The 23569-nt window shown below is 41.2% G+C and overlaps 1 protein-coding gene across 2 annotated transcripts; it reads left to right on the top strand.

Annotated features, from left to right (window-relative positions):
- The first annotated feature begins 3630 nt into the window (after window positions 1–3630).
- On the top strand, window positions 3631–21667 carry LOC123960066 (poly [ADP-ribose] polymerase tankyrase-1). Of its 2 annotated transcripts, XM_046034569.1 has the most exons (28): window positions 3631–4115; window positions 5028–5252; window positions 5573–5668; window positions 6007–6043; window positions 6561–6636; window positions 7904–7924; window positions 9540–9634; window positions 9720–9786; window positions 10068–10254; window positions 10397–10518; window positions 10814–10905; window positions 11112–11190; window positions 11293–11464; window positions 11953–12032; window positions 12279–12424; window positions 12514–12679; window positions 12796–13015; window positions 13179–13288; window positions 13552–13740; window positions 13927–14173; window positions 15322–15404; window positions 15674–15794; window positions 17060–17157; window positions 17480–17554; window positions 17698–17803; window positions 17981–18167; window positions 19443–19599; window positions 20384–21667. In XM_046034569.1, exons 1-28 carry the CDS (start codon window positions 3665–3667, stop codon window positions 20468–20470), a joined length of 3792 nt encoding a protein of 1263 aa, XP_045890525.1. In that variant the 5' UTR covers window positions 3631–3664; the 3' UTR covers window positions 20471–21667. The 2 variants fall into 2 exon arrangements, with proteins under 2 accessions (XP_045890525.1, XP_045890526.1); XM_046034570.1 differs by lacking the exon at window positions 7904–7924.
- Window positions 21668–23569: the final 1902 nt, after the last annotated feature.

The following is a 23569-nucleotide window of genomic DNA, read 5'->3' as shown; positions in this document are numbered from 1 at the left end:
GGTATTTTTAATAACAGCATATAAAGCAAAAGAACAGTTTTAGATGAGCATAGCCCTTTGTTGCACGGTTCAGGCTTGAGTAAATTGCTCCTATGCAAGGATCACAGCCAGTCACTGACATAACTAAGCTGCTACTGCCATCTTAGGGCAAAAACCGATGTCGTCCTAGAGCTACTAAAGTTGAGTGTAGGTTTAGGTTTTTCTCTGACTTCATTACACAAAGGATTTAAAATAATAATAAACCAAAATTTTTTTTAAATAATGACGGGGGGTCCAATTAAATAATATGAATGAATACAATAATAATCATGGGCATAATACTAAACATCATACTGCCACTCTGTCAAAACCAGCTTTACTATGGTACCATGAGTTGCCTCTGTGGGTTAAAACCTACAGGGGTTAATCAATATTGAATATATTTTGTGTATGGTGGACTAAAGGGTATGAAATATTATAAAATACATGTTATACAGATATGTTTAAGGGTGACATTTTGTACTTGCAGCTGGTCTGTGTGTACCTTTTATTATTTCCTGTAAAGTTTACATTTTATTTTGGCTTGTGCAGGATTTTTTATAAACCCGGCCAGACTTTGCACAACTTGTGGCTGAACACAATAAAGCACAATAAGCTTTAGCTTCTGCCTGCACCTGGTCATCTATAGTGTTTATGTTTTGAGTGATTTGATTGAATGATCTGTAAATGACCAAACCGAAATAAATGAAATGAAAATGAAAATGAAATGAAACTCCATGCAGCACAAAAGTCCTTCAGAATGTGTCCACTCTGCAAACGTTAAAGACACAGACCCAAGTTAGTGTGTGTAAAAATGCTACTACCAGCAAGTGATCAGTGCGCTTCATTAAAAGAAATGACAGGATGAGAGAGGCTGATTCACTTGCCAGGAAGTTGCAATTATTTCTGGAAAGAACTGTAAATCCTCTTTATCATCTAATGTTGATGGTGTGTGTGGCACATTTAAACTGCTAACTTCTGGTGGAGGTATTATGATTGTTAGAGCCATAGACAAAATATGGTTAATTTTTAGCATAATTTCATATTTGTAAGTTATATTATTTTTTCTTTATGTGTTTCATTTAGTAATATTTTATGTTTGTCTCAGATAAATGTCATTAGTGTGTCCAGCGGTAAAATATTAAGTAAGCAAGACATGGAGCAACACATTTATGACCATCTCATACAGCAATAGGAAGTACAATAGTTGTTTTGTATTTCGAATAAAACGTCAGATATTTTTTCATTATAAATCTGCCTCCTTGACTCACTGAATTGTACAAATTTGCCCTTTTGGAAAGCACGAGTCAGAAACTTTATTCCCTGTAAAAGTGGCAAACGACGTTTTTAACCAGTCACTACAATGATTAGGCCTATTATGTTTGAATTATATTCTACTGTTGATTCACTTAGTACTGGAGGTCCGATGAAGTGTCTGAAGCTACCTGGTCAGAAGTATGTGGACCATAATTTCAAAGCTAAACGTAGAGCCTTTTAATGATTCACATGTTGTTTTTCTGGGCCTGCTGCCTGAGCAATGAAATATTATACAAAATACCTCTTTGGACTGATATATTGTGATAGCACTTTGAGGAAGGAGTACTGGTGCTTCCCCTGTTCTTGAGAAGACCGGTACACATGAGAATAAAGTAATGGGAGTACATTTCACTGTAAAGAATAGACAAATAAGCACAGAAATCTGTTAACTATAATGCAGCCTTTAAGAACAGAAAAATTGAGCTTCTATATCACGAAATTGCAATAACTAAAGCGCCCACATTTTTTGCCAAAAATGCGAAAGTGGTCATCATACTATCTACTTCACTTGAGTATTTCTGGGCAAAATAAAGCATTATGACAGTGTCACTTTGGGCTCTGACTAATTTTGACAGCATTTCTCACAATTTTCTGAATTTTTTCTAACAATCAGCGGGTGAAATCGAAATGAAAATGAGCTGTTACAGAAGAGTTCAAAAGGAGCTCCACTTAAACCAACTACAACAAAATCCTGCTTTTACATGAATGAATGAGTAACAGGCCCTAATAATCTCATGATATAATAGTATAACATTCACAGGACATGTTTCATTCCACATTCAGTACCTTTATTTTTAATACTTTAAGTACATTTTCCTGATTATACTTTTATTTAGGGCTGGGTCAAAAATGTTGTCAGGATAAAAAAAAAATCATTTGATATCGATAATTATCACGATAAATGTCAAATCATTATTTCTCTCAAGTTCAAAGGCCGATATTTGCTTCTGCATGAAAGTTGAAGACACCAGATGATGGTTAATTGTGGTTTTAAACTTTCTTTATGGTCAAAACAAACATTTGAGACCAAACAGTGGATGAGGTAGAACATTCAAAACAATTATATCATAATATTTAATGAGTAAACAAATATGCATGAATAAATTAAGAAAAAAAACACTTTTCATTCCATACCTCAACAAAATAAATATCTTAATAGAAAAATTTTAAACTGATTCCTTCCTGATTCAAATGAATTACTGAACATTTATTTAACATTTGTTATATTTCTATTGAGAAAAAATATATTGCGGTAATTATCATTATATTGTTTTATTTCCTAGCCCTAGTTTTACTTAAGTAACATTTTCAATGCAGAATTACAGTGTTGTATTAGGACTTCTGCTAAAGCTGATCAGTATGATTTGCAGACAGCACCAGAAATAAAGTCTGGCTGCTATGGTTCTTATGTATTCCTGAGATCCAAATGTTCGTGTGCATGAAGGAGAAGACATGAGGATAAAAGGCTGAATGAACTTTAGCCTCATAAAGAAAAGAATCTGCATTTCCAAGAAAATCAGAATCAGTTGTATTGCCAGGTATGTGTACACATACGAGGAATTTGTCTCAGGATTGTACATTGCTCACAATGTGCTTACTTATACAATAATACCATAACACAATAATAAAATAATAATAAAATAAAATCAGACACAAACTACAGTATAGACAACACTAATATACACACTATGAACAAAACAATATAGACATATTGACAAATAGTGCAGTGATCAGAGTGCAAAGGATGCAAGAGTAAACTATTCTCATTATGTACATGTTGAAGGTGGATATGATATACAGGTACACATATGCATACATGTACACATGTACACCGTGTGATGGAGCATAGTGCAAAGGATGCTGGAAAAAATAAATAAAACCTATGACCTTATGACCTGAGGTAGGTGTATTGGTACACAGTATATACAATATGACATAGTATGAACAGCACTGAAATAGAGAATGGTGAATAAATAAATAATAAGTGGAAACCAGTAAACAGGTGCTGATTAGAGACAGAGCTACTGGGTTATTGCACAGGAATTGTTCCTGACACTGTGAGTCAGAAATCAGCTGTTCATCAGAGTGACGGCTTGTGGGAAGAAACTGCATGTTCATAACAAAAGCGCATGCAGGTACTTCATCGCGACTTTTTAAGCCATGCGCATGATTGTGTGATCTGTGCACCTCTTTGTAAATAAATTATAATCGAGGGGGTTCTCGACAGGTAGCCGCCCTCCACTGCGAGTAAACAGCTGACAGGAAACGCGACCACTTTCACCGGAAAGGAGGAGCAGCTCTTTATTGTCGTTGCCCGAGAGCTGCTGTAATGGCGGTGCCTCGTCGCTCATCGCAGCAGCAACAACAGCAGAGTGTTTTACAGTCTCCGCCGAGAAACAGCGCTATTTCAGGCGCTCCTCCGGCCTCCCCGCCGATGGCTCTGCTGGCTTCGGCCGTCGTACCCCCGGAGAACGAGAGGGAATGCAGCGGAGGGATCGAGATGGCCGTGGCCTCCCCGGACCTGCCCGCCCCGGTGCTGGCCAGCAGCGCGAGCTTCTCCACGACAACCTCCGGCGGCGGCAGCAGCAGCGTCTCCAGCCCCGGCTCCGGAGCCGCCAGCCCCATCGACGGTAGCAGCGGCATCGGCGGCGCTTTCAGGGAGTTGTTCGAGGCCTGTCGCAACGGAGATGTATCCAGAGTAAAGAGACTTGTCGATTCGGTGAATGTAAACGCGAAGGACATGGCTGGCCGCAAATCTACCCCCCTTCATTTCGCTGCGGGTAAAGACGAGCTTTGCTAGCGATACCGCAGCATTATGTTTTGTAACGGTAGATAACGAGCCGTGACGGATAGCTAGCTGATGTTTTGGTCAACGTGTTTACTCCTAATGTGACTATTGCATTTCTGAAAACGTGAAATGCAACTTCAGTTTATCAGGTCTGAATTTATAGCCTGGTCAAGTTAGTGCTAACCGGCTAATGCGACGCTCTCCAAACAGACGTGCCGTGAACGTCTCTCCAACTTCCCCCATCAAAACATAAAGCTAAGCAACACAAGGCGACATTTAACGTAGCTGCTAATCTGTAATATATATTTCATTTACAATATAAGTTCTCCTGAACAGCATTAATGCAAAAAAAACAAACAGCTGTCAGGTAAATAATGGCTGGGGAGCTATGTTTATTCTGATGCTGTAGTACATAAATAAGCATTATATCCTTTAACTTACTAAGAGCCCGTTTTTAATGCGATATTAAAGTGAAAAAGAGCCCATTTAAAACCCGATATTTTGAATATTTGGATAGTAGACCTCTTTTTCTGGTTAAACAACACTTAAAACAGGCTGGTATTGAAAGCTGTTATATTTTGGGGGCCATAATACCTGTTCCTGAGTGGATTATTTTAAAAAAGATTACATACAGAGAGATTACAAATAAACAAAAGCACATCAATGAATATTTGCTGCTAGAACGTGCAACTTTTTCAACAATTTGTAATGCAAAGAGAGCCAGAGAGAATCATCGTTTATTTATCAGCTGTTACAAATGCAGATACCGATTTAACTACTGTTAGCTCACATTGGCTGATAAATGAGTCAGGCTCTAGTTCTGATTATTCTGAAGCTCTTTTAGATGGTATGTCCAGGTTACAGTGTAAGTGCAATCACTCCTTTTTTTTTAATCCTCTTTCAGGTTTTGGCAGAAAAGACGTGGTGGAGCACCTCCTGCAGACAGGGGCCAATGTTCACGCCAGGGATGACGGAGGACTTATCCCGCTGCATAATGCCTGCTCGTTCGGCCATGCTGAAGTTGTCAGCCTCCTCTTGTGTCAGGGTGCAGACCCCAACGCCAGAGATAACTGGAACTACACTCCGTTACATGAGGCTGCCATCAAGGGAAAGATAGATGTTTGCATTGGTAAGGATCCGTGTTGATTGTGTTGAAATTTAGCAAATCTGTGTCGACTGTTTTTCTAGACTGTTCTAGCCCTAAGTGTCATCAGTTGGAATTTAGCGCAGGTTCTTGAAAAGCTTGACAACTGGCTAAAGAAGGTATAGACTTTGAGCCAAAGGTTATTAAAGTATGTGAGGGGTGGTGACAGGAATTTAATTTAGCAAACAACCAAAATGTTTGTTTGCTGTGTAACCAACTTAGACAATCAGCATACTGGGTGACACACAAGGGGAATGTGAAAGATTTAAGAATAAAGTATTTTTTTTCATCTGCACCTCTCACAGTGTTACTCCAGCACGGAGCTGATCCAAACATCCGCAACACAGATGGGAAATCTGCTTTGGATCTAGCGGACTCTTCAGCCAAGGCCGTGCTAACCGGTCAGTCCCTCTCCGCTGCTTATTGCTCACATTAACAATATTATACATTTAACCTACACTTTTACTGCTATTGACATATGAATACAGGACTAAATAAAGCTTCAGTTTGCAGATTATCATTATTAAATGTAACCAGTAGTCAAAATGTGATGCTCAGATAGACGGCATTCACGCAAGAGAAGGTACACATGATTCAGTCCTGGCGTCAATATGCTGTACTTACACTGAAGCAGGCATTTTGCGGTAACATTGTAGGCTAATAAAACAAAATACATGCTAATATTTATGCAAAGTTTGTGCCAAGCCTAGCTCTAATTTGAATGTTTATTTTCATCCAGGTGAATACAAGAAGGATGAACTTCTGGAAGCAGCAAGGTGAGTGTCAGCCTGACTGGTTATTACACACACATCCCGCAAGAGTCCGACAACTACATAGCTGTTACTTTCTGCTCATGGGGTTTCAATTTAACATTACTATAAGAGAGGACATTGTTAGCCGTGTTTGTGGCTTTCAATGAAGTGGTACGGTACAGTAAGAAGCCGATCTCTTGACAGTATCACACAAGTTTTTAACCACAGTTATAAACGATACTGGTGAGTAGTGTGCTCTTCGGGGAAAAGTAACAGTTAACACACATTAAACGAAGGAGAAATAAATACACCTCAGAGTACACAGCTGCAATATACACATGATGTACAGCTCTTAAAACAGACCGTTATTTTCATCTTCGGCACCAAAAAAGTAGTACTCGGTTTCATCCAGTGTTGCATTCATCCGTTAAATCCCGAGGAATGACATTTAAATTACAGAATCTCCTTTAAAATCCCAGGGAATAGTGCTTTTGATGGAGAATACTTAATAACGCCAATCTTTTCAACCATGTAATTACAGAAGTGGAAATGAAGAAAAGCTGATGGCACTGCTGACTCCATTAAATGTCAACTGCCACGCCAGCGATGGCCGCAAGGTAAATGAGCCACCAGTAACACACCATATCACACCAAACAGATATCGGCCATCACTCCTTTGATACAACATGTCGTGCGGAGTTTTACTCCTTGCACTTTCTATTAAAACGTTCTTGACAAAAAATATTTAGAGGTTTTTTCAGACAGTGTGTGAGTAAAGAAACACACTCTACAGTCTGATTATGGGTGGATTAGTTTGTGTGGTGTAGATATAAAGAGGATTTATAAACCTCTCAACTTTCACCAACCGCTTTAATCTTCTAGGTTCAGTTTTGTGTTGTCAGGTGCTTGATGATTCTGTCAGTTAGGCTAGTAAATAGTTTAGTGTTTATCGTTATTTATAATTTTTTAACATTGTGCGGACCAAGGGGTCTCGCAAGCAATATATTGTCTCTTTTTCCCCCATAATCACTTTTCCATGCTAGATGCTGGAACAAAGCTATTTGTGAACCTAACATCTATGTACGTTCACAAGTTTTCTCAGAGGAGAAAACAAAATGTATTCTTCACAGATTGCTTACAAGCAGTGATTAGATCACGGTGTGGTACTTTAGACATTCATTTTGTGTTCTCTCTTTGTGGACTAGAGACACACGTAGCACTTATTTTCCAAACGTCAGAGTTTAGCATTGCTATTTTAGGTGAAGGATTGTTTTTGTATTTCATACCCATGTCGTGCCAAGCACTGATGTAATTACTCAAATTGTTTTTGTGTGTGTGTGTGTGTGTGTGTGTGTGTGTGTGGGAGGGGGGGGTGTTAATTTGTCGTGCGTGTACCTTCCTTAGAAATTATTGAAGTATTTCCTGTGTCTTTATAAATAACTCACAAAAAAGCGTAACTTCACTACGCCAAAGAAATCCTTTGTCACTAACCATATATCAGCGTTGGCATATTTAATTTATTCCTAACCACATTTTCTTCAACAGCAGCTAAAGTTTTGCTCCTCCCCTGCCTCCTTTGCAGTATATTTAGAGTCTGCATGATCTAAGCCAGTATGCCAATGTAAATTTGGTCTGGGATTTAACCAGCGGACACCATTAACCAGTCCTTGCCTTTTCACAAAGCCCCAGAGGAAACCGAGGAGAAGTCACACTTACCCTGAATCTCAAAAGCATGTTTGACGGCTCAAGCAGTGATTTATAAGCAGGGCTTTTGTTTCATTGACTGAAGAGGGGAGAGAGGAATTGCTGTGAAAAGATACTGTCATTTTGTAATTTTTGTTTCATTTTGTTTTCCGTGTGACTCTGGCAACATTTGTCGATCAGTCAACATCCCAAAAAATGCTGGTAAGTTGACCTTGATAACGGCCACTTGATTGATGCACTGTTGTGATCTCAATTTTTTTTGTTGTTGTTCTTGTTTTTGTTTTATTCCTTTTTAATCCATTGTTTTTATTTGACCAATAAGCTGGCTGTTACTTGTTAATTGCACATCATGGACCTGGGTGTTCGGGTCACTCATGTATCCTACCCTGATGCTCCTCTGTGCGTGGATGCGTGTTTGTTTGTGTGTATGCGTGGCATGTGAACGAATGAGTGAGGGAGTGAGGCGGGATGGTGACAACTCATCTTCTTTGGATTTGGAGAGGAGCTCAAAATGTCCACTTGCCTGCTTTTTTCAGCATCTGTCCTCTCCTTGCACACTCACCCACACTTCTCCAACTTTTAATCACCTGCTCGTCAGTCAGTATCTGATTTGGCTTTTGTTTTCATTCATTTTTGATGATCACTCATGCATGCCTGACAGCCTGCTCCTTTTGCATTTTGTCAAGCAAATCCTGAATAAGTGTCTGTGAAACCTGTGTCTACTTCACGTTCCCTTTTGGATCAGTTGCTATGCAGTTATGAATGGACAACATTTGTCACCTAGTGTCATTCTAGTGCTATGCTACCCTCAATGCTAATGACTTTTGATTGCTCGTGTCGTCCCGCACTGAATGATGCCTCCATGATTTGACACTCTCACCCATCTTGATTTTGTCACCGTGGCTGGAGATCTAACAGTTGGCTTTCAAGTATTTTATGTTTATATTAATATCACTGCATGGAAACTGAAATGAATGAAGTCCCTCCTTTTGATTGTAAGCTTGTCCTGAGCTAGACTTTTGAATAGAGAACAAATGCCGCTGAAGTTGGATTTGCAGCTTTGCTTAGACTAACTTTTCCTTGGCTGAAGATGCTTACTCAAACGCTCAGCCTGCTTATTGGAGCTTCTTTGCATCCTGTTACGGTTGGGGGTCGATAGCTTCCTATCAAATCTTATTCTATTTAGTGCCAGTTCAGCTTTTTAAACAATAGTTGCAAATAATTAAATATTTATGAACCAAAACTCAAAATTAACATTCACAGAAGTTTTAAAGAGAAGAAGTTTTGCGTATATTATATTTTCTATGACTAAATGGCTACCTGAATGCCCTGTACTCTTGAAGTAAATGGAGGATTTAACAAATCCAAGAACCAGCTATCATCACCCAGCCGTAATTTCTACCCAGCCATTTTGAATTTAATAGTCTTAACAGATTCACTAGCAGTTATTTCTTTTCATCTAACCACACAAAACCTAATTTTAAACCCCAAAGACCTCGGAATAACTTTTTCTCTTGCTGACACTGTCAAATGGAAGTCGAGGCAGATGAGTAATGAGGTTGAAGTTGCTTTGTTGTCGCCCGCTCAGGTCAGACACAGTAACGACATCAAATGAATTCTGTCGCTGGATTTGCCCACAAACTCCACTGACCTTGCATCATGAAACCTGCCATTCATCCGCAACTCACAGAGCATAGCCTGCCGTAGCACATTGCTTCTGGCCCTAATCAGCCGCTTGCTCCCGTGGCCGTCGAAGGCAGTGCACACTAAACCAGCCGGCCATCTGTGTCTGCTAACAAGCTGTCCTCTCTTTCAGTCGACGCCCCTCCACCTGGCTGCCGGCTACAACCGGGTGCGCATCGTTCAGCTCCTTCTCCAGCATGGAGCTGATGTTCATGCCAAGGACAAAGGGTGAGACACTTTTTCAGATAGGAAACACTTGGTTTGTCATTCAGTCATAATATGTGGCACTTAACCCGAATGTCTTGTCCTGCAGTGGCCTGGTTCCTCTTCACAATGCCTGCTCATATGGTCACTTTGAGGTCACTGAGCTTCTGCTTAAAGTAAGTAGACAACAAAGTCAAACTTGCCTGCGTTAGGAACGTTATTGAAAAATGTCACACCATATGAATTGGTGTAAACTGCCATAAATTTGTAATGTAATATTTTTCTCACATGGTAACCCATCTCTTGGAAACCACTTTAACCAGGAATTAAAATAACAAACTAATTAGGAGCAAGTAATAATTCACTCAAATCAGATGTTCAAAAATGTTTTGTCGGATATTGAGATCTGGGAAGCAGCAGTTCATTCTGTGCTCTTGATGTGCTGTTCTCTCTACAGCACGGAGCCTGCGTGAACGCCATGGACTTGTGGCAGTTTACTCCTCTCCACGAGGCAGCGTCCAAGAACCGAGTGGAGGTCTGTTCCTTGCTGCTGAGCCACGGGGCCGACCCCACCCTTCTAAACTGTCACAGCAAGAGCGCCGTGGACATGGCCCCCACACCGGAACTGAAAGAAAGGCTCACCTGTGAGTGCTCTCTGTCACACGGCAGACGCGTAGACATGTAAATGCATAATGATGATAGTAACCGTTTACTCACACAAAAAAAAAAATAATAATCACACCATGGACATAATTTTCAATTAACTTCTCTTTCTCCTCCATGCAGATGAGTTCAAAGGTCACTCGCTGCTGCAGGCAGCCCGGGAGGCAGACATGGCCAAAGTGAAGAAGACCCTGGCTCTAGAGATCATCAGCTTCAAACATCCTCAGACCAACGAGACAGCTCTGGTCAGAACCAAGCATGACTACTAATATTTGAGTGCAGCGTGGAAATTAAAATCACTGCTTAGACACTGCTAATAGTGCTTCCTCATTGGTCCTTCGAAATCTGTTGATTCCAAAAAAAGAAAATTCATTTAATGAATTAACAATGATCTTACCAGCACTGTTTGATTAATGATGACGCGCAGCCAGTTAGTTAGTTGTATGTGATTGGCTAAAGTTCCCGCGGATTTGCATTTACTCAAAACATTTGCCCAGAGTCGGCAGGTCTTTGACTGATATCGGATTACGTGTATTTTAGCACTGTGCTGTGGCTTCCCCCCACCCGAAGAGGAAGCAGGTGACCGAGTTGTTGCTGCGTAAAGGAGCCAACATCAATGAGAAGAACAAAGAGTAAGTACACAGCATTGACTTAAAACTAAAAAGACAACAAGTTGATGTCATCGACATAGAAAACAAACAAATGTAATCTAACAACAAGAGAGAAAGTTTGCATGTAAAAGCAGATTAAGTTTCTAAGAAGAAAATAAATAGAGGCTCAAAATACAACACAAGGGTATCCACTGGCATGGCTCATAACTTCCTGTTTTGTCTTTAAGCTTTATGACTCCCTTGCATGTTGCTGCTGAGAGAGCTCACAATGATATCCTGGAGGTGCTGCAGAAACATGGTGCAAAGGTCTGTTGTTTTGATGTAAAATGATATTTAGATAATGTAAATCTGGCTCGGTTGAATTAATTTGTAGCAGCTCAAAATTAACTCCACATCCTCTGACTCTAGGTAAACGCTGTGGACACGCTGGGTCAGACAGCTCTTCATAGATCTGCGCTGGCTGGTCACATCCAGACCTGCAAGCTGCTGCTGAGCTACGGGGCCGACCCGTCCATCGTGTCTCTGCAGGGTTTCACTGCTGCTCAGATGGGCAACGAGGCTGTACAACAGATTCTTAACGGTAATCACACCCGCATTGCTTCTGTTTGCATTTAGGTTTGATTTCTGAACGTCAAGAATGCAAATGCACTCCACCAATATTAAATGACTTCACCCAAGATGAGGCAGATTTTGTAGTCTATATTTTATTTTATTTGTTTATTTGACAGTTACAAATGCAGGAGACATTGCTTTAGAAAGTATACAAAGCAGATGCCATGCGTACAGGTTTCTAGCCATGACTAATTTGCAACCCCTGTCCCTGGTTAGAGTTGAGTTTAAAATATTACAACCTTTAAAATACATCCAGTATGTTTTAGTATGCATATCACTTGAGTGAATTTAGGTGCTCATTGCTCAAATTAATTAATGGGTTGCTAGACACACATGCCTTGAGAGAGGTTTACCAGATTTTTTTAACCCTGATCAAGGGATTTCATTTGATTAATACTGTTTGGAAGTGATTTTTTTTTTCTGTGCATTGATATTTCTTTATTTTGTTTCCCCCAGAAAATGTTCCCACACGTAATTCGGACGTGGACTACAGATTTCTGGAGGCGGCCAAAGCAGGGGATCTGGATACAGTGCAAGTAAGTTTGGTGATTTTTTTTTTGTACCAGCAGTTTGATTTTTAGATTAGTTTTTTTGTTTTTTTTAATTTAAAGACAATTTTCACTTGCCTACTACTTTCCCATGGATTAATTATTATAACAAATCATTATTGTGCACTGTTTTTCCTTTTCGCACTACTAGCAGTGGGTTGCAAATGACCCCATTTTAACTATAAACTCAGTTTACAGATTTACAAAATTTTATTTTGTCTCTGTGTATGGCAGCAACTCTGCACCCCCCAGAATGTAAACTGCCGGGACTTGGAGGGCCGCCACTCCACTCCTCTCCACTTTGCCGCTGGTTACAACCGAGTGGCTGTCGTTGAATACCTGCTACACCATGGAGCTGATGTCCATGCCAAAGACAAGGGGTGAGATCTTTAACTACCAGCTTAACTATCTGTCGGTTTAGAGCTGGTATTTAATTTAAACTTTTTCCCTTCTGTTTTTCCTCCTCCAGCGGTCTGGTTCCTCTCCACAACGCATGCTCTTACGGTCACTACGAAGTGGCTGAGCTGCTGGTGAGACACGGGGCTTCAGTCAATGTGGCCGACCTTTGGAAATTCACACCGCTTCACGAGGCTGCAGCCAAAGGCAAATATGAGATCTGCAAACTGCTTCTCAAAGTGAGGATCTGTTATTGTTGTACATTAATTTGTGTTACTTAGTTATATAAATATTACGAGGGGGAAATTTATTGCTTTGTCCCGTGAAGCCACACATTACCATAACTTCTGTTCAGCATGGAGCCGACCCATCCAAGAAGAACCGTGACGGCAACATGCCGCTGGACATGGTGAAAGATGGAGACACAGACATCCAGGACCTGCTGAGGGGTGATGCCGCCCTGCTGGATGCTGCTAAGAAGGGCTGCCTGGCCCGAGTCCAGAAACTCTGCTCCCCGGAGAACATTAACTGCCGAGACACACAGGGACGCAACTCCACACCGCTCCACCTTGCAGGTGATCAGCCGCTCTGACATTTTTCTGGTTTTGTCTTCTTTGTACTGAATTCAAGTATACACATACACAGGGACGTCCTTTTAAATAAGCTTGCAACCTTGTCTCTGATGCTGCTTTGTGCTTTTGTTTGTCTGGTTGTTTAATTCCTGTTCCTCCTTCTCAGCCGGCTACAACAACCTTGAGGTAGCAGAGTATCTGCTGGAGCACGGGGCTGATGTCAACGCCCAGGACAAAGGAGGCCTTATCCCTCTTCATAATGCTGCATCATATGGGGTCAGCAACATGAACACACACACATATTACCGGTCAAATACAGGTCCTGTTCTGTTTGATTTACACAGTGAAAAAGCTTTAAGCCGGTCTCAAACAGGAAGCTCAAGACTGTGAATGTGTAACTATGTTTTTAAACTAAAAGATAGTTGTGTTTGTGGTCTTACCTTCAGCTACTATGAATGGTATGGTAAACTTACATTTCACTTTATTTTATATCGTGGTTCAAACACTGACTCGTCCTCTGTCGCCTCTCTTCCTCACAGCATGTGGACATTGCAGCCCTGCTGATCAAGTACAATACGTGTGTGAATGCTACAGACAAATGGGCGTTCACACCCCTCCACGAGGCGGCCCAGAAGGGTCGTACACAGCTCTGTGCGTTGCTGCTGGCTCATGGAGCCGACCCCACCATGAAGAACCAAGAGGGCCAGACTGCTCTGGACCTGGCCACGGTAACCGCTTCTGTCAAACAGACGCTGGCAGCTTTGGAATTTCTGTGAATTAGTTTTTCAGGCCTAGATAAGTGGTGTGAAAATGATTTATATGAAATAGAAAAGTCAATGTTTTCGCTTCATACAACACGTAGCAGTAACGTACAGTAAATAAATCTGCTGGAATTTACTTTGCCGTCCCTGCAGGCTGACGATATCCGGGCCCTGCTGATGGACGCCATGCCACCAGACGCCCTGCCCAGCTGCTTTAAGCCCCAGGCCACAGTGGTCAGCGCCTCAGTCATTTCCCCCGCCTCAACGCCATCCTGTCTGTCGGCCGCCAGCAGCATAGACAACCTGGCCGGGCCGCTCACTGAGCTGGCTGCCGCCGCCGCCTCCGGGTCGTCCGGAGTGGCAGATGGAGCCACAGGCACCGACCGCAAGGAAGGGGAAAGTAAGTTTTTAGCATTTATCAAATTGATTACTGGTCAGTAGTGTTGTAGTACTCGAGACCGGTCTTGGTCTTATCTTTGGAAATATCAATAAATTGCTTTTGCATAGTCTGATTTATTTGTTAAGATCCTAACTGTGACTGGATTTAAAATAAACTGCTTCAAATGGAACCAATACCCCTAATTAAAAATGTGTTGTTACCATTAATGACTGTCACCCCTCCACGCGATGGTAAACATGGGAAAGGAGCGTTGAATAAAGAGGCTTACGTTGATTTCAGCTCTAAGTGTTTGTAAGTGGGTGTTACAATGGGAATGTGGATCTTTCAGATCAGTTACCAGGGGAACTGGTTTTGGTCTCGACTTGGTCTCAGCCCCTAAAAGTCTTGGGCTGTGTTCGAAACAGGCTAAACTGCTGTCTTAGAAGGTGTCTAACAGGACAGCGAGGCATCGATCTCTTCCTGTCTTCTGAGATGCCTTCAAGCTGCCCCAGTAACGGCCAGTTTTGAAGGCAGCATCGATGCTGACTATTACCCATAAAGCAACGAGGTTGCGGCCGCCGGAGCTTGGAACCGCCGGAACTGGTTAAGATGGCGGACAAACAAGCTGAATTTGTAAACAAATATATGTTTTTAAAGGTTTTTAGTAGTTTTCTCGCTTTGAGTTTTGAAAATCTAGCGAGAACTAAACACTGAACTATAATATTAGTCTGTGACTGTAACCAACCAAGTTTGTTCAGTATGATTTCTGAGGCGTCTGTTAGCCGTTGGGCTTTCGATAGCTAGTTAGCTGATGCTAAGGCTAGCGTCTCTTCTGACAGCCGCCGTGCTGACGTCACACGTTTCTGTAAGTGTTGCCCTAGAAGGCTGTTTGAAACCAATGCGAACAGAGCTGCCTTCACTTGAAAGTGAAGTGTTACGGCAGCGAGGCGACTGCGTTCCATTTCGAACGCAGCCTTGGTCTCGTCTCGGTCTTGATAAACTCTGGTGTTGACTTGGTCTCGGTTTGGGCGGTCTTGACTACAACACTACTGGTCAGTTTACAAAGCTGGTGAATACAGAAACTGAATCTGGACATTTTGTGGGAGTTTTATGAGGAAAATGTGCATGAACCCGGTTTTCATTCAACTCTAACTTCCTGTTTTTCCTAGTGGCAATGCTGGACATGAATATAAGTCAGTTCATGAAGAGCCTGGGCCTGGAGCACCTGAGGGACATCTTTGAGAGGGAGCAGGTCAGCTATCTCAAAAATACTAAATATACTTACTCTACAACTTTATCCACCAATTTCACATCAGTATTTAATGTCTGTCATTCAGTCAATCCCAGATGATGATGTAACATCCCAACATTTTAAATCCAGTGGGTTTAGAGAAACAGTCTACTGATCGGCAGATACTGAGATTAATTTGCACATACCATCTTTAGATACGCCCTGTTTTTCCATGTTTTAATATCATCAATCTAATATATTAATTATAATGTATTGTTTTCTTTTTCCAGATCACCCTGGATGTGCTGGCTGATATGGGTCACGAGGAGCTGAAGGAGATTGGAATTAATGCTTATGGCCACCGACACAAACTTATTAAGGGTGTTGAGAGGCTGCTGGGCGGCCAGCAAGGTAAGGAGGCATCTTTTTTGTTTTTCTGTAGAGAGAATTGGGTTTTTTTTACTACCACATAGTCACCAAAGTCATTTTCACGGTGTCTCCTTTGACACTTTGACAAAACCTGACAGTTTTTCTCGTACCTATAGGCGCTTTCACACTGCCTAATTTTCCGGGATTAGTATGGCAATACGGCGCCACGCTGCGTGAAAGGTACCGAGCCGGAAAGGGGGGGTCCGATTTGATCCGCCTCTGAGCCGGGAATGTTGGTAGCAACAGAGGCGGAACGATGTCTGTGTGAAAAGCCACATGCCGGAACAGGAGTGACGTTTCAAGCTTTTGCGGTCTTCTTTTATAGGCCTAAATCCACCGACTTCAGCTGCACCACGGCTTTGTTAGGTCCCCCGGTGTCCACTGGAAGTGTCTCAACATACACTTGTTTATTTTTCATTTTTGTGATTCTACTACCTTCTCCACAGCTCTCTCTGCTCCCGTTTTATTCCGTCAACTTGAGGCTGCATATCCATGAGGGGAGCATTTCAGAATAAGAGCATTTTGCCTGCCCGATTTTGCTGACATGTTTAGATTTCATTGATTTGGCAATCAGTGCTTGCTTTTGTTCTTCTACTATGATTAAGTAGGCTACGTAGTTAAATGGTTTCTTTTTGTCTGTTTTGACAGTGTTTATTGTTTTACGACCGGGAATCTGCACAGGGTATTTTATTTTGAAAATTGACCCGATGAATTCCGGCTGCCGCGGCGTAGGCGGACTCAGTGGAGGTAACCCGGAAAGCCGGAGCGCTACGTGAAAGCGCACATGGTTGCGGGATTACGGCGCAATATTTTGTTCAGTATGAATGAGCAAATGCGGCATATTGGCAGACATTCTTTCCGGGTTTATTGCAGAATCTCTGTGTGAAAGCGGCTATTGATAACTCCTTAGTTTCCTCCTCCACTGATGTTGTACGGTCTGCTTACTTCCATTTACGCAACATTTATTGCCTCCGTCCATCTTTCTCACGAACTAGTACAGCCATTCTCGTTCACAACCTGCTTACCTCCCACATTGGTTATTGTAATTCTCTTCTCTGTGGTCTTCCTCTTAAATTCTATACTATAAATAAAATGTATTATTATTATTTAAATATAACTATTGGGTATCTGTCCCAAAAACTAAAGCCAGAAAGAGTGTGGCCCTCCACAGCGAAATACTGTCTGCGTGTGATGCCTTACAAGCTAACACCCGTTAGCCAGTGAGTAACTGTGTTGTTGTTTTTCAGGTGCCAACCCCTACCTGACATTCCATTGTGCCAATCAGGGCACCATCCTGATAGACCTCGCCCCAGACGACAAGGAGTACCAGTCTGTGGAGGAGGAGGTGAGTCGGGTTCAGTCTACATTATTATTTTTTTCAACAGAAGCTAGAGTTCAGAAATTTGTATTTAGACAGGATCTAAAAATCTATGCATGCTTTAAACATTTCCTATAATGATTTTTCACTCTTGATTGTAAACTGATGATCCTACGTGATGGCATTTAAAATAACTGCATCATAGAAAAATGTGTAGATTCAAGCAGCCGCTGTACATGGCTGGTAAAAAACTGATTCATAAACTGAGAAGCACAAATGTGCAGACCATTTGTTTATAGCTGGTAGAAAGTCACTGTGTTTTTGTCGTGTGTGTGTGTGTGTCCCTCAGATGCAGAGCACCATCAGAGAGCACAGAGACGGAGGCAACGCTGGCGGTGTGTTCAGCAAATACAACATCATCAAGGTCTGAACCAGGAATCTCTCCGTACTTGTTCTGTCTGAACCACACAGCAGCTTTTAAAGGGACTATTTCTTTGGTAGATAGTATTAATAACCGACATGCCGCCCAACATCTTGCTTGATATGTGTCACATTTGTTCCCCACAGATTCAGAAGGTGGTAAATAAGAAGCTAAGGGAACGTTACACCCACCGGCAGAAGGAGATCGCAGATGAGAACCACAACCACCACAATGAGCGGATGTTGTTTCACGGTAACCACACCCTCTGTCACACCACCTGTTTACTCTGTGTGTCAGCATCAGGAGTAGTTAGTCTCATTCAAACAAGAGTTTAGCTCCGTGTAAACACACTTTTGATTTCTGTTTGTCAGGCGTCAGTTTGCAAATTACTTATTGTATATAATATCATTCTGTCACGTCTTGATTCAGGTTCCCCGTTCATCAACGCCATTATCCACAAAGGCTTTGATGAGCGCCACGCATACATAGGAGGGATGTTTGGAGCAGGCATCTACTTTGCGGAGAACTCCTCAAAGAGCAATCAGTACGTCTACGGCATCGGTGGAGGCACGGGCTGCCCGACGCACAAAGACCGATCCTGCTATCTGTGCCACAGGTAACTTAACCTCGACCAGATGGTGCACAGTACAGTGTACTTCTACTTGAATATTTTCTAGTCATGCTACTTTGTACTTATACTCCACTACATCTAAGTGGGGAATATTTTTATTTCAATACATTTATCTGGCACCCTTAGTTACTAGTCACTTACTTACTAACATTTTACAGACAAACATATATAGAGTTTATAAGAGATGTTTTGTTATTAATTAAACTACCCAAATGACTCGTTTTCTGGCTTTCTTTTGCCGTATTTTTCCAAGATCTGGTCAAACGCTGTTCCTGGGGCACTTGTAATAGTTACAGTTGCTACCCAGAGAGGTTGAAAGGAGAAGTACGATTTATTCTCTTTCCAAAACCTAAAACAAATCCATAAAAATGTAGGATGTGGATTGTTCCTAATGAAATGTTAGTTAGCTGACTCTAGCTATCTTCCTACTGAATGCAACGTAATAAAGCCCTACTGTTCTGCTTTTTAATGATTTGTAATAGTGAACAGAGACCTACCCAGTTTTAAAGAAACAGTGTTGATCCTTAATATCGTTGTCCTCTTTCTCGGTAGTCCGGTATTGCAGTGGTTCACTTTTACGGTGTGATCGGTAGGCTTTAGCTTCCGTCTTTTATTTGCTTCACGTCGGTTTTACGTCAGTTTAACAGCCTGAATAAAACCTTCAAATTTACAATGCAACTGCAAAACTGTCTGCTTCTTTCTGAGATTGCCTTTTCCAAAAATTAGGCAATCTTTCACCAGGGAGTGCAGTAATAGACAGTGGCAGCGCCGTGCCTAAAAGTCTGACAAGTCCAACAGTTTGTCTGAGGGTTGATTGACAGACTATTTTGATTATAAAGTCAAAATAAAAGTATTATAAAGTTGATTCCAGCTTTACAAATGTGACTTTATTTTAACCTACCTTTTTTAACCTACCTATTTTAACCTACCTATTTTAAACTATAACCTTCACGTATTCTTAGTATTTTTTTTTTACTTTTTGTCGGACAAAACACGCATTGTGAAGCTCTGGGTAATTGTGACAGCATTTCACACTATTGTCAATAAATGAAAGGAGAAAATAATCAGCAGATTTATCCTCCAATGAAAATAATCATTAGTTTCAGTCCGATAGAAAATAGTCCAAAACTGAACAGAAAAATCCCGCTTTTACATTAATGCTATAAAGATCTAATATGTAATATAATAGTATACAGTAAGATCACAGTAGACATTTTTGCACCCATGTCACCACCTCTTTCTTCTCATCTGCGCTCTCAGGCAGATGCTGTTCTGCCGAGTGACCCTGGGGAAGTCCTTCCTACAGTTCAGCGCCATGAAGATGGCCCACGCCCCTCCGGGACACCACTCAGTGATCGGGCGGCCCAGCGTCAACGGCCTGGCCTACGCCGAGTATGTCATCTACAGAGGAGAGCAGGTAAACAACGACACCAGCGTGTGAAAAGTCATGCTCCAAATCCCGTTGAAGCTTTTATGTTTGATCAGACAAAATACATTATAATAGGGATGCACCGAAAAGAAAATTCTTGGCCAAGCCGAAACCGAATGTAATGAAAGAATTTGCTGAACACCGAACAAGGTTTTTCACATTTTTTTCCATTTATTTTGCCTTTTGCCATTTTTACTGTTGCATAAATTTAAGTCAAAATGTGCTTTTTACTCAGTGTTCCACACAGGATTTGCACAGAATATGGTGTGTGGCTCCGAGGCCCGAGAGGGTCCAGTAAAGTAAAGTACATGAGTCCGTTTACTTTTAATGGACACATGTAATATCTTTTATACTTTCTGTGAATATAATCCAATTAATCTTATTTCCATCCTGTATAGGCACCTTATTTTGAAAACCGGACGTTGTCACACGTGTATCCTCGTGCTAAATTCATTCAAGTCTGACGCAATTTGATAAATAATGTTGTATGTGGTTCTCGTACGGCGTAACATGAAGACTTCACAGCCTCTCTTCAGGTACAAACAGCGATTTATGCGTCTTTCTCTGACACTTTAAAATGGTTCCACACTGTCGACATGTCAACGTAATTGTTTGGTAAAATTTATTCGGTCTTTTGGTCGAACACCGAAAGTGCTTTTTTTTGCTATTTTCGGCCGATTAATTTCGGTGGCCGAACATTCGGTGCATCCCTACATTATAAAAAACCTGCTGTGTCATGTTGACTAATTTATTACTATGTTTCCCCCATCAGGCCTACCCAGAGTACCTCATCACCTACCAGATCCTTAAACCGGAGAGTGCAGCCCAGTCCGCAGCAGGAGCTGAGCAGAAGTCATAGTTACTTTCGTCACAAATACACACACACACACACACACACACACACACAAGGACTCCATGCTCGTTATTTTCTCCTTTTGTATTGCAAATACCTAAACACCTTTTTATTTACCAAACACATTTCCAGTCTCCTGTCCAGTAGAACCCATGGTGACCAGTGCTCCATTTGCAGATATGCTGTATAATACTCTCCTACTCGTTTTTTCATCGGCTGCATGTTAATACGGAAGCATGTAAGGCCCAATAGTGTGCGTGGGTTAGTTAGTTCTTTCCGCTCCCCTCCTCACCAATCAGGAGGATGCTTGTAGAGACTTTGAAGTATCAGCATTAACAGTTTGCCACTCTTTGTCACCTCATGCCTTGTGACTGTGCAGAATCACCGACCCCTCACCTCCCCACACACACACAAACACAAACGCACGCACTGTCAAAGCCTGAAACCTGTGGACAACTACTGCCCAGCCGTATCCCGGTTCATCCTGGATCGAATGGCCTCTGGTAACTGTGACGTTAAAGCTAACACTATCAAACAGGCAATGGCGCATTGTTGCCATGCTTTCATGCTGACTGTCCAAACTTTCACCCCAAGAACACTACAAACACTGAACTGAAACGTTATTTTAGTGGTTTTATTCCGGGCTGGGTGTGCTCAGTTGAGAAAGGGCTCTCTGTCAAATCACAGAAGTTGAGTCATTACAATATCGATTTGTATGAGAGAACAAATGTGCACAGTAGCAAAGCTGAAATGCAACGTAAGGCATCATTATTACACAAGAGTCTACTAAAAGTGTAGATGTTGTACATTAAAAGCATTTATATATAAATATATGACTGTGCTTCAAGACAGTATAGTCGGTAAATGTTCAGTGTTGAAATGTGCTTGTGATGCCTTACAAGTTAACACCCGATCGCCAGTGAACTCATCAAAGCACCCTTTCTGTCGCCATGGTCTTACTCACAGACATCCCACATATAAGGATTTGCACTTTTACATAGAAGCTTATTTAAGTTATTTTGAATTTAAATTGCAAATTTGCGGGGAAAAAATATTTGTACAGGTTGTGTAAATGGTTTGTGTATAACTGTTGCTGTTTAACGGTATATTGAGTTCGACTGTAAATGACATGAACTTTCCTTTCATGCCTTCTTGATTCTCCCAACTTTTTTTTTTTTTTAAATAAATGTCCCATTAACAGCTTGTTGTTTTACTTTTTTTTTGTCAAAGTTCTGTCTGTACACAAGGTATTCTCAGGTGAAAAATTTAAAGCCTCTGTGTTGATGCAGCAGTAGCACAGCTGACTGACTAGCTATTATTTGACCTTGGTAGTTACTGCGCACTGGAAGGAATATTATCACTTTATTGCAAGTAAATCAAAACCACACATTTTGTTAAGTAAGTAAACTTTATCGCTACATACTGTATCAAACAACAGCTAGGTGATACTGATTCAACTGTTGCTTAGTTTCGCTCAGTTCGAGGCAAGGCAATTTTATTTGTATAGCACATTTCAACAACAAGGCAATTCAAAGTGCTTTACATCAAACATAAAAGCATTACAGGGAAATAAAAAAATTTAAATACAATTTATGAAAGGGTGAAGTAATAAAGAAAAACAGGACAGTAAAAGTTACAGTGCAGTGTAAAATAATCTACAGCCTTACATTTGGTCTAATTAAAGGCAGTGGTAAAAATAAAAGTCTTCAGTCTTGATTTAAAAGAACTGACAGTTTCAGCAGACCTGCAGTTTTCTGGGAGTTTGTTCCAAATATACGGAGCATAAAAACTGAACGCCGCTTCTCCATGTTTAGTTTTGACCCTGGGGACAGAAAGCAGACCTGTTCCCAGACGACCTGAGAGGTCTGGATGGTTCATAACAATTCTGTCCCACAGATACTCAACAATTGAGCCAATCTAATATTTCTGTTTGACATAACTTCAAACTGCAACAAAAAAAATTATTATTAATTTCTGAAAGAACATAAACTTCCCCCTCTCTTTAACCAAATCACACACATTTAGGCTATTCTCCTTTTGATAACTAATGTAATAACTAATATTAGTTAACAATATAATGACTAATATTTTTTTCTCTCCCGCTGAAACAGTTTGGAGCCTCCCACTTTGAAAACATCTGCTTTAGGGGATGTTCCTACCACTTTGATCTTTGTAATGCTGATTGGCAATTGCCTCTTTGATATTGGGGCTTGGTCCTGAAATATATCCTCTTCGATTACCAACTATGACATCTAATTTACACACGGTATATCCACACTACAGGGTATGTTAAGTGTATCAATACTTTAAAATAACAATTAGTATTGAACTACTTTAATGTGAGTTGCCGTGTACCTCGTTATATCTGTCGATCATTTCAACTGAATCTTATTGATCAAGTTTATTGTCGCTATAAATCTACAAAATTAACAGAAATTATCATTATAGTGCATAAAATCGGGGTACATAAACAATTGGAAACAAAAGATTGCTGTGACCATATACCTGTGTGTGTGTGTGTGTGTGTGTGTGTACAGTGTATATATATATAGACACAAAGGGTCATTGCTAAAGAGGCTGGCTGTTCACAGAGCTCTGTGTCTAAGCACATTAATAGAGAGGCGAAGGGAAGGAAAAGATGTGGTAGAAAAAAGTGGACAAGCAATAGGGATAACCGCACCCTGGAGAGGATTGTGAAACAAAACCCATTCAAAAATGTGGGGGAGATTCACAAAGAGTGGACTGCAGCTGGAGTCAGTGCTCCAAGAACCACCACGCACAGACGTATGCAAGACATGGGTTTCAGCTGTCACATTCCTTGTGTCAAGCCACTCTTGAACAAGACAGCGTCAGAAGCGTCTCGCCTGGGCTAAAGGCAAAAAGGACTGGACTGCTGCTGAGTGGTCCAAAGTTATGTTCTCTGATGAAAGTAAATTTTGCATTTCCTTTGGAAATCAAGGTCCCAGAGTCTGGAGGAAGAGAGGAGAGGCGCAGAATCCACGTTGCTTGAAGTCCAGTGTAAAGTTTCCACAGTCAGTGATGGTTTGGGGCGCCATGTCATCTGCTGGTGTTGGTCCACTGTGTTTTCTGAGGTCCAAGGTCAAC

This window comes from Micropterus dolomieu, linkage group LG21 (genome assembly GCF_021292245.1).
Source record: "Micropterus dolomieu isolate WLL.071019.BEF.003 ecotype Adirondacks linkage group LG21, ASM2129224v1, whole genome shotgun sequence".
Lineage (NCBI taxonomy): Eukaryota > Metazoa > Chordata > Actinopteri > Centrarchiformes > Centrarchidae > Micropterus > Micropterus dolomieu.
This window is presented reverse-complemented; position numbering and strand designations above follow the sequence as displayed.